This window comes from Python bivittatus, unplaced genomic scaffold (assembly GCF_059951505.1).
Source record: "Python bivittatus isolate LINGU-HERP-01145 unplaced genomic scaffold, Pbiv_v1 ctg000610_np1212, whole genome shotgun sequence".
Taxonomy (NCBI): Eukaryota; Metazoa; Chordata; class Lepidosauria; order Squamata; family Pythonidae; genus Python; species Python bivittatus.
Genome location: NW_028277088.1, coordinates 45,086,184 through 45,098,526, shown reverse-complemented (window position 1 = coordinate 45,098,526; position 12,343 = coordinate 45,086,184). Strand labels below are relative to the sequence as shown.

Here is a 12,343-nt window from a genome sequence, read left to right as displayed (position 1 = left end):
AATATACAAATTAAGTTTGGGAGTTTACTGGCTAGATGTGATGGACTGGAATGGTGGGAGGGGAGTAAAGAATGTGCTCTCATCTCCAGAGGAGCGAGGAAGAGATAAGCAGAGGAAATTGGCACCTCCCTAAGAAATCCCATCGGTGTGAACTGACTGAGCCTGGGAACTGGGCTTCAGTCTGGGAAGATTCTTGTAAATGGGTTGTAGCTAATAAACCTTGCTGGATAATTTCTGTATGGTCTCCTGGATTTCCTTGGGCTAGGCCTGACACTAGGGAAGGGAAGAAGATATTTCAGTATGTCACCCCCTCCTTAGACCATGAAGAGGATCCTTAAAGGATCCTTTGTGATTTTTTTGCTGTTGGTCTAAGTGGGATTGGAGGGTAGGGAGGCTAGATATGGAGGCATGGCACAGGGAGGGGGTGGGGTAGGGTAGGGATAAGGGAGGGGGATGATTTTCAAAGGGAGGAGGGAAATAATGCAGAAAAAAGAACACCAAAGTTATACATGTTAAAACATCAGGCAACATAATGGAAGCAATAAGCTTTCAAAAATTCCTCAGATGTGAAAAAATATTATTTGCACAGAGAAACCAGATAGAGATATTCTAGGGATTCCAATAGTATTTAAATCTTTAAAATATTTAGGCATCATTATTACCAAAATATTAATAATTTTTTATCAATAATTACATACCAACTTGAAAGAAATTAAACAAGAAAGTGAAAGACTGGGGTTCAAAACATTTCAACATTTTAGAGTGAACTGCAGCTGTGAAAACGAAAATCCTTGCAAGGCTCAATTTCTATTTCAGTGCCTCCAAGGTGAAAGTCTAGAATGGGTTTTAAGATATTGGCAAAAAACCCAGAGTTTTTAAAAACAGGAAACTTCTGTTTTCATGTAAAAAAATAAAGAATAAATAAAAAGATTTTATGTAGACCTTAGAAAAAGAGAGGCTGGGGCATACCAAATTTGATAATATATTATCAAGAAGCACAGTTAGGATGTATGATCCAAATTGAAACTATTTTAGAGCCAAATAATGTTATACATCAATGGCATCTCAAGCTTAAAAAATAAGGAACTTGTTGTCTATTTAATTTTAGTAGCTAAAATAATAATTGCTCAACACTGGAAAACTCTAGATACTGTAACAATTGCGATGTGGATTAACAAGGTCTCTACAATTGCTACATTAGAAAAAAATCACAAAGTTAAAATAATGAAACATCAGAGGCAGGAACCATAATTCTACCAAATTTGGATGGATTTTATAGACAATACCAATAAACTAGAACGTGATAATATTTCACATATATGGTAAATTTGTATGTGTACAGTACCTGTCTCTACTTACTTTTTAGTCTATCTTTTGTATTTTCTATATCTTTTTTCTCTATGCATCTTGGATGTATGTTATTCAGTTACTTGATAATACATTCATACTTGATAATACTTGTTCATCATAGTTCAATAAAAAAATTAAAAATAATTCTGAGTTTCTTTTACCTTTACAATATAGGCTCAAATATTTATTTTTAGAATATCTGTGGACTTACAATAAACGATACCTGACTGATATGTACAAATTCATATTTTTGGCAGTACTTCATTTTGAAGGTATGAGATTATTTAATTGGATAAATGAATAAGAATCTTTAAAGAAAAGCTGTCTGACAATGACACAGAGCTAATTCTTTTAGACATCTATTTAAATCAAGAAATATTAAGCTACTAATGCACACTGGAACACAGAATGTTCACTATATTATATTCCAAAAGTATGTAAGTATAGTATAGTAATGATACTATTGTAACTTCAGTAATACACTAAAGGCTCTCTGTTCACCTAACAAAAGATTCAAGCCAAGAATTCAGATGCTTTTTTTAATACATATTGAAATAAATGTTAGATCTATTTTCTTCAGCTAATCAAAGCTGCATTAGTGTTGGTGCAAAGTGAGTTTTCCAGGAAGTATTTCATATGAGACTTCTCACCATTGGAAAAAGGCCTAATGAATGGTAACGGCGTGATATAGCATTTGGCATTGTCTTGTTCCTAAGGTTTTTCAGTTCTTCTTGTGCCTCATGAAGCATTTCCATACACTCTGCATATTTGTCTTCCAGCTCTCGTAACTGCAATGAAGAAAAAATGGAAATGATAATCAAAAGTGTTTTTCTTCATTGTGGCTCTTATTAAAATGAAGAAAAACACTTTTTATAAAAGGAAAACATATATTCTAAATGGATGAATTATCCAACTTGCACTTATATTTTGTTTATAATAAAACTGTGATTATTGGGTATTAAAACTGTTGCTCAAATGATATAAACACAGATTATCACTTCCCTCTGGAATACAGACTGGGAAAAAGAAAACCCTGTATTATTGTGTTTTGAATTACAGTACTAATATCTAATCATCACAACATCTATGAGGGTTGAATGAAAAGTAATTTCATCAGCTTCATAACTTTAGTTTAAATAGGAATATTTTATTAAATAAAACAGGAACATAATCTGTGAAATGAGCTCTTTTGTTATTTGTATTTACTTCTTCACATACAGTATTTGCTACATATTTCTGCCAAAAAGGGAGAAGCTTCTTAAAATTGTCATGAAAGAACTCCACACTTTGTCTCTTCAACCAGTCCTGACAGTCCTTTCCACTTCCTCATTTCAGTCAAACCTACAAAGCCTACAAAGATATTCCTTTAATTTTGGGAAGAGGTGGGAGTCACACGGCACCAAGTCTGAACTGTGTAGTGAACAGAGTAAGGTGATAAGATTCAACTTCGCAACTGCCTCTTGGGTGGCTCATGAGGTTTAAACTAGTCCTATCATGTTGTAGAAAAAAATGTTTGTGCTTCTGAATTCTGCTTAATCATTATTTCAAAGTTTTGAGTGAAGCAATGTAGTACTTTAAGTTGACAGTAGTGCCAGGTTCAAGGAAATTCATGTGAATAACACCATTAGCATTCCAAAAAGTTGTAATCAAAATTTTCTTTCCAAACCTTGGGTTTTTATGTTTTATTTTGCAGTGAAGCTTCCTGTATTCCATGGACTGATGCTTCATTTCTGGTTTTAATAATGAGCCCATGTTTTGTTGACTGTCACAATGCTATGAAGAAATCTCTTGCCTTCATTCTCATAAGCATGACAACTGCTGGCAAATTCCAACTCTTGAAGTTTGATCTCTGCTGCTAGCATTAGTGTTGATAATCTTGCACAAACCTTCTAATACAGAAGAACATCAGTAATATGACTCACACTTTCCTGGAAATGCCAACCTTTACAGCTATTTCCCTTTAAGTGCTCTGCTGATTGTCTTTAATCAGTTCATTAACCTTTTTCAAGTGAAACTCATTGGTTGCTGTCACAGGTTATCCACTTAATTCTTGATCAAGCAAATCAGCTCTTTGTGGTTCATCATCTTTTAATTTTTTGGCCCAGTAATGCATAGTACTCTTAACATAGTCATCATCATTGCATTCAGTGGTGAATTTCGATCAGAGGTATTTCAGTCAGTCAATCATGGCATATTGCTTAAAGTGCACCAATAAGTACTCACTGCAGGCTTCCATTTCACGAATGATAACAACACAATTGTTCTCGCAGCAACTTCCCACCAACTTAAGTAAAAGAACAGACGCTAAAGAACAATCAGAGCTTTTAGCACATCAGTATTTTAATCTGCTGGTGGCTTATAACACCGGAGTCATTACTTGTAATTCAACCCTCATATATTGAATGTAATAAATCCTATTGAAACTTGACTTTTCAAAGGACACTGTAAGCTGATATATATATTGCATATATATGTCTCTATCTTATAACATTTACTCTAATATGTAAAGGGTGGAAAGATATACGTTCTGCACAGTAGACAAAACATTTATCATAGAGAATCTCCATGTTTCTATTGCCTTCTGAATTTATAAGGCTTTGCCAATAAACAAAATATGATTCTTACATACTATATTCAGAAACATCAATAATATATGTAACACATATTTTAGATAGCTTCAAGGGAAGTAATTTCAAAGAGTGAAACCCAGATACTTTAGCAAATTTTAAGAAGTATTCAAATGTCAGGCAAATCAGTTATCTGCTTTTAAGGTCAATGATGTCAATAGAGCCAAATGTGTCTTGATTAGCCTAACACCAGACAATAGTTTGCACTTTACACTAACATGACTCTCTCTCTCTCTCTCTCTCTCTGAAAAATCCAATGTTTTTCCTCATTATATTTCTAAAAATTTCTGAAATACTTAATGTAGCAAAATCTTATATTTGGACTCTGAGAAGGAGATTAGGTCCTTCTAATTTTATGTAGCTAAAATAAAATAAAATACATAAAATAAACATTCTTTATTTTGTTTTTCTAACAGTTTTCATTTGTAAGTTATCTTTTCCACATAAAGACTTTCGAACAAAATTTTTGTATTGTGTTACAAGAACACCATAAATGAAAGAAGGATCCTTATTCCTTCCATTCTCTCCAATATATAATTATGCCTCTTCATAATTACTACTTGCTTGGAAAGCAAATTCTTCTTAGCCCTACTGCACTGTTAAATGCATTAGCTAAACAATGGGAGAAAAGTAGATAGGCAGTATATAAATCAAATAAATAAAGTAGTTGGATGCCAAGACAATTTTTCATTGCTTGAAAATTGTTACTCATTCCAAAAGGCATTGGCCTCTTGTATTGGCAAAATGGACAATTGGCAAAAAGATTAGTGGTATAGACTCCTTTTCCCCTTTCTACATACAAGACATACTGGTGCAGAAAGGGTTATTTAGCTAGCTGGGGCAATTTGCATATTCCTCCATACATGTGCTTCAAGGAAACTACTTATGAGCTTTGCAGATTGCATCATTGTTATGGTTAATCACTCTTGCTTCCTTCTTATCTATATTCTTATTTGTTGCTATTAAGGTAAAGACAATACCAGTTCCCTAATCTAACACCTGCCAAAGGGAGAGGGAATAATAGCTGCCCAAGAGCAATTTTCTTATAAACAAAGGGTCACATCTAGATTCTCAAAGTACTGACCAGATATGTCTTCAGACCATTTGCAAGTGCTGTGTGCTAGAGACCCAGTCTTCCCTAAAAATATTCTTGGCAGAGATTCCACTGTCTAAACTCATGAGAAAGTTCCTGATAAGAGGTGTTATTAAACCATCTCCAGCTGGTTTATACTATTTATACTCCTTGTTTCTTAAGAATAGTTATCAAAAGGTGGCAAAAGTTCCCAGATGGTTTGAACCTCAGAATAGCCCCAAAGTCATGAGAGGATGCTGTGCAACTGCTCGTTGTAGATGGTCTGCTGTCCCTCTTGGGATTTCTGGCATGCTGAAGGGATGTGGATTGTTATATCTTTTTTTGTTAACTCTCTTAATACTTATTTAATAAAATCTTCTTTTTACCCTGGGTTGAGTCTATTGCTTTTGAATCCTAAAGAACCAACTGGCTTTCAGTTGGCTGCTGGAATACCAACACTCCCTGCCAAATAAAGCAACTTTTCTAAATATATCAAAAGTCAGAGAGAGGAAGAAAAATAAAAAATAAAAAAGGGATAAGGGTAAAACAAATATAGTATGGCATACTCAGAGTAAAGATTTTCAACCCTGTGTGGAATCACAGAAAATCTGAATGTAAAAATCATATAAATATTTATTTTTAATAAAAAATATTCTTCTGATGTGAAAATAAAGCATAACTGGGCAAAAACCATTTTCTTGTTTCTTAATCCTGATTATTACTCACTTCAGCTGTGAGTTGCCTTTGGGCATCTTTAGCTGCTCCCAAATGTTGGACAAGTTCTTCATTTTCCACTGTACACTTAAAAAGAATAAACAGTAAAAACATTACAACACAGTCATTGTTCTATGGTTTCTCTATTTCAGGATTTAAAGGGCTTTATTCAAAAGTAAGGGATACAAGAAAGGCTACATCCCATTATGGCTAAATATCACTAACTTACAGCTTTTGCCTTTTTCTGCAAATCCACTATCTGAGAGAGAAGATGGGTGATTTCTTCCTGTTGTCGGGCAGCATCTTCAGTCTTCTTAGCTAACTCTTCAGAAATGCTGGCAATCTGAATATTTGCATCTCCTTAAAGAAATAACAAAACAATAACTTTTTAAAAGAAAAGAAAGGAAAAATGAGCTTACAGAAACAAATATGAGCATCAGGTACTAGATAACTCAATACATTTTAAGATACTTTTTCAACTCCTTCAGAGCTACAGGGAACTGGTCATGGGCAAAAATACTGATGAAGTAAATATTACTGTAACTTAGCCAAACAAGGAAACTGATAGACAATTACTAACCAGCCAAAGGTTGGGAAATAAGTAACAGAGGGTTTTGTCCTTCCTAAAACAGTCCAATCAATTTTTGTGCTGGGAATGAAGGTACTTTCCACTTTGTGGCAGCCTGCTTGAATTCTAGGCCTGGTTTCTCAGCCTACTCACTCGCCTGCAGAGGACTATGTGTACTCAGCTGAATGCATTTCCTGATTTCCTATGGTGACTAGGTTATGACTGAAATACAAGACTGCTACTTTAGTAGGAACTTTTCCTACAGTAGAATAATTAAATGGGATGATATTCCCTCACTCTTTCATGAAGGCAGTAAAATAGAAGCTTGAGCAGAATTTTACTTTTTATGATGTTTCAAATAAAATAGCATTCATTAAAAAAAAAGAGATAAGAAAGAATTAATTTATAGGTGACCTAATCCTGGATAGGATAGATAGATCAAAAATAGGCAACACTCAAAAGTAATACAAAAGAAAAAGAGCCAATTCTGGTTATTTATGGTCTATTAAGAAAATGAGATGTGGCAATTTGGAAAATCTTTTAGATAATCCCTAATTATATACCTAAATTAAAACATGCAGGTTTTGATCCAGCAGAAAATAGATACATTTTATGAATGGAACTAAGGCATGAGTAGTTTTCTCTGGGTCCAGCCACAATTTGTTTGGCAAAACTATTCCCCCAGAAGTAGAATCTGTGTACTTAAACTATTTTAAAATATTTTATTCTGGGATTCTTATCTGGAGTACAATAACTACTAGGTAAGCTAGAAGTAATATTTCTCATTGGACCACCAGTTTTTGCCTACTACAATACTACTACTTAATTAGTCTTTGCATAACCTATAATATAAAAAAGATGGACTGTAGATTTTTTTAAAAAATAATTCATTGTACTTGTACTTAAATTTGATTTAATTATATGGGGGGAAAGGCCAATCTTGTTTCAACAGAGAAGAAAAAAAATCTATTTCCAGTGCAAAATATACCAATGGTTTTTCAAATCATACATAGTTCTAATCACTTTACTGTTAAATGTTAAAAGTTAAAAGTTAAAGCAAACAGGGAACTAAAAAGATACAAAGTTTGGTTTTAAATACTATGAAACAGTTTTTGCTTCACTTAAAAAAGCAACTTTAGATTCCATGTATTTCCATTTTATAACCATAACAAAATACAGGTAGTCCCCATTTTAAGAATGAGTTCCGTTCCCAAGATCTGTCCTTAAGTTGAATTCATATGTAAGCCAGAAAAGTATTATTGTACAATACCGTATAAGTAGCATTGTGTAATTAACTCAAAACATTGTGTATTTAATTCAGATTTTGCTACAATAGATTCTGTTCTTAACTATGGGTCGTCCTTAAACTTGGCATTCTTAACCCAGGGACCACCTGTATTTTGTTAATTATGTGCACTAGATTTGAACTAATTACTGATGAACAAATATCAGTCAGACAAAATCCACAAATGTACTCAATTATGCAATGTTAAAGAATTGTGAGCATGAATTATTACAAATCAAGAATGAGGTAAATCTAATTTATGAGTTGCTGAATTATGGCTACTGACTTCATCATATCTCACACCTTTAGTAGTGTAGTCTATGTATTTAGGAGGTAATGATGAGCAACTATGAACATGCCCTCCCATCATCTTGAATGTTTTTAGTATTTATGTTTAGGGTTTGTTTTTTACAATTGATTTTTAATGGATAAATTAATTTTAATTATTTATGGGTTATTTTTAATTGTTTATGGGTTTTTGATTTTAACTATGAGCCGCCCAGAGTCACCCGTTGGGGGAGATGGGTGGCATACAAATTTAAAAACAAACGAACAAACAAAACAAACATATAATACTGGATACTCCATATAAAGCTATTTTCCCAGGGTTGTAAGAAATACACATTTTCAAGTTAACACTGCAAGTTATATTTGATACAACATAGTCCAGATCCTCCTGGAATCACCTTTTCCCCCTCCAATTAAAACTAAGGTTATGGAGGTAAAAAGATAGGTAAGCAAAGCATGAATCATGTCTAAAAATACCAGCTTGGGAATGAATGAACTAATGAATGACCAAATATCTATCTATCTATCTATCTATCTATCTATCTATCTATCTATCTATCTATCTATCTACCTACCTACCTACCTACCTACCTACCTACCTACCTACCTACCTACCTCAGGGAAACCAGGGGGCAGTATTTTTGGTGCAGCAGTTCTCAGATGTTGGGACTAATGATAAACTGAAGGCAGTATGTACTAAATCACATCACTTGCCTTGGATACATAATTAAATGGCATAGAATCCACCACCCCAGCCCAAAACCCTATTATCTGAAGACCCTATCCATTCTGCCAGAAAGTAAAGAAGAAGAAAACATACTGAGTTCCTTCACACAATCATTTACAAGTTGCTGCTCTTTCTCTTCATAAGTAATGGTTTCAGTCTTCAGCTGGCAGGCCTGTTCAGAATATCAAGAAATAAAAAATGGTCACGCAATTGTAACATTGCCATTTGACTTTTAAAATAAGTTTTTCATAGCAGTACACACAATTCAAGGACAGCTAAAAGTTTAGTCTTTCCCCCTTTCCTCTGCAAATACAATGAATAATTGACAAGCTGCTACTAATGTCGAAAAGAGAAAAAGAGGGAAATATATAAAAATGATTTCAAGACACCAGGGATAAACGAAATAGAAAAATGCAATATATCTGATGAAGAAACTTTAATGGAGATTAAATGGATTTAATGAATACTTAAAAGGAAATATATGCTCAATAACATATCTGAAAAATGCTTATTTTAGAAAATGCCAACATGTTCAAGAATCATTTAAACCTGGGCACTTTTTAATACACATACTGAATGTAAATTATAATCAGTCTCAAAAGATGATTTAATTCTACAAAGTGAATTACACACTTTTACAAAGTGATCATCACATGGTCATTCTAGACTTCATGGTGACCAAACCATTTTAAAGCTCACCTTAGGAACAAGACAACACCTTTTCTACCGTATAGCAATCAAATACCAATGATAAGTAAGTGTACTACTCCTCAATATCCGTCAATGCAATGATATTCTGAACGGAGGGAACCCGCAAAGCAAAGCTACTATGTATTCTAAATGTAGATTTCTTTCTATTATTTATTGTTCACAATTAAATAGTAATCTAGGGTGGGTTTTAAGGGATCTACTTCTTTCACTGCCACCATCAAACCTTTTCCTGATTTGGAAATTCTTTTGTTTTTGTGTGTGTGTGTGTGCGCGCGCGCGCATGCGTGTGTAATCAGTCTGAATCAATCCACTGCAGGATGAAAGCCTCTTCAATAAAGGTTATGAATTATAATCGACCACATTGGTGCAATGCAGGCTATTAGACTGATGTTTTTTGATTTCACAGTTTGGGGTTCAGAGAGAGTGACTGGGCCAAAGTCTCCTGGCCAACTTCTATGCCTAAGGGAAAACTAGAAACACAGATTTCCCTGCTCTTAGTCCAGTACCTTAACCACTACCATTTACTGATTTATCATTGGCTCTCATTCATCTATGTCTGTACTGATATATTTGTATCTATATCTTTGTTTATATTTATATCAGGTAATGTGACTTGGTAGAATGTAGACATGATACAGAACAACATAGCCATCACTCCTCTCTCTCTCTCTCTCTTTCATATTTGAACAAAGAATCAAATTAACTTTTATTAAAAGGTTCCCTTAAGAGTACAACTTAGGTAAATGGTTTTAGAATATTCTTCTAGCTTTCACAGCAAGATGATTCTTAGCAAATTATATTCTTTGTCTTCCCTGACAATAAGTATCTATTCTTAATCTTGTCATCCAGATAGAGAGAAGACTGAGCTTCTTTCAGACCCATCCTTCATACTTTCCAAATCTCTCTTCAGTACTCTTTCACTCCAGAATTTCAGCTGGGAGGATGTGCTCTCTATTGTCCAGCACACACTAGGTCAATTCTATGCCTGGAAAAATCTCATCATTCTACCATAAATATTAGACATTACTCTGAGCCTGTGATTCAAGAACAGTTTCATTGCCCTAACTACCATTGTAGCATTTGGAAACAGTCATAGGAGAGAATGTATACATAAGGGGATGACATACATTATCAAAGAATCAATTATGGGCTACAAAAATGATGATTTATATCTTTTTATCAACCTGCAAATATGCACATGGAAAAATATAAGACAAATTTATGATAGCTAAGAAGCAGTGAAGCGTACCTCTGATCTAAGGACAACATTCTCCTCTTCAAGATCCTTCAGTTTCTTCTGAAGAGAATCAAAATGAAAATAATTCTGGACAGATGAAGATGATTCATTCCTCTTCAATCTAGTAAAAGATATATTAAGGCATTTACACACAGTCCTTTTTATTTGTAACCACTGTGATGAGTTGCACATCAGCCTTTCAACAACAGAACTGCTTAAAATTCAATAGTTTCATAGAATTTTAGTAGGTTAACTAAATTCAGGATTATTTTCTTGTTTTTCTACACGCTTTTATGTGGAAATTTAAGTTATAAAACAGGAAAGAAAATCAATTTCTGCTCACTACATGAAATTATAAAAAAGAAGTGTCATAAAAAATTAAGAATCTTTAAAAAGTAATCTTCAAATTGTCGGGCTGACACAAAGTAATAAAGGATACAGATAGGAACACTAGGATTGCAGAACTGTTTCAAACTGTTTGGGCAGGGAATTTTCTGAAATATCCCTTTCTAAATATGAAGCTGTTTCAAACATTTTTAAAGTGTTTTGAGCTTTCTGTGGGGTAGTTTGTGAAATTTCACAGTTGGAACAGTTCAAGATGAAACATTCCACACACCCCGAAGTAACATTTCTGTTTCTTATCCTAGACTTACGGAGTTGAACAGATGGATTCTGGCTCACTCTCTTCAGCAGCGCTGGTATAAAACTGAAGCAGCTCATCTTTCATGGACAACTCATGACGCAGTTGAGAAACCTGAACAAATTAAAGGGAAAAAACACCTATCATATATTTTCCAGGTTAATCTTGGCAGGAAAAAAAGATGAACATTGACTGCTTCTTAAGTGGAAACAGAAAAATGCTCTGCACCAGAAAAAAAGTTTAGATCAGGAATTCCAAGACTATTTTAAGAGTGTTATCCATCTGCAACTTTTCATTCAAAGTGGTTACCTCATGATTGTGTTTTATTTACAGCTATAGTTATTTAGATGATAGTACACCAATGGAAACTTGCCAGAACTTGGTGTTGAATCAGTATAAGGACTTCTATAATATTACCTCAAGCGTGGTAACCTGTATCTACATGTAATTCAAAGTACCAGCAGATTATCGTCAAATCTACTCATCTCAGTCTAGACTAGGCAAAACAGAGCATGATGCTTGCTCGGTAACATCAATAGGATGGGCTTCAAAGTTTCTAGTTAGAGTCCAAAATGCTGAATCACCATAAATCTTTAAAAGGGTTGCCTCAATACTTGCTCTAGCACAGGAACAGAAAACCTGTAACTCTACCGTTGCCATGTGCAACCATTAAGGCCCATGTTTTTCTAATGAATTGTAATGTTCATATAATCCTAAGCAGAAGATTACTTAAAATTCAGAGGACAAGAATTTTACTAAATAGGACAACTGAAAACATCAATGATTATGAAAAATCAATTCTCGGTGACAGGGCATGAAGAATTATTTACAATTAAAAAAAACATGTTGACAAAAATTTGGAGCATCTGTAGATTTAATAGAAATCATTTATAGGATTTAAATAATCTTAATTAAAACTGAAGTATAGGATATAAAAAGTACATAGAGAAGAACTCTAGAATTGGAATTAACACAAAGAATCCTGCTATTTAGAGTATTTCCTTTCCCTGCTGAGCTCTAACATACTTGAATGACTCAGAAGAAGCTGGTAGGAAAAAGGAGCTAAACCTGCGAGTCCAAGAAGGTGTGGCATGGATTACAGGGACAGGTTGATAATGAGTGTA

The 12,343-nt window shown here is 34.0% G+C and overlaps 1 protein-coding gene across 3 annotated transcripts in view; it reads right to left on the bottom strand.

Annotated features, from left to right (window-relative positions):
• Positions 1-12,343, bottom strand: part of TRAK1 (trafficking kinesin protein 1) — a 58,945-nt gene that overhangs the window by 34,722 nt on the left and 11,880 nt on the right. For all 3 annotated transcript variants that reach the window (XM_007435610.4, XM_015889355.3, XM_088150926.1), the window contains 6 exons: positions 11,233-11,333; positions 10,592-10,700; positions 8,725-8,803; positions 5,993-6,123; positions 5,776-5,850; positions 2,001-2,138 (listed from right to left, as the gene is read on the bottom strand). In XM_007435610.4, coding sequence (XP_007435672.1) covers positions 2,001-2,138; positions 5,776-5,850; positions 5,993-6,123; positions 8,725-8,803; positions 10,592-10,700; positions 11,233-11,333 — 633 coding nt within the window. The remainder of the gene's footprint in view (positions 1-2,000; positions 2,139-5,775; positions 5,851-5,992; positions 6,124-8,724; positions 8,804-10,591; positions 10,701-11,232; positions 11,334-12,343) is intronic.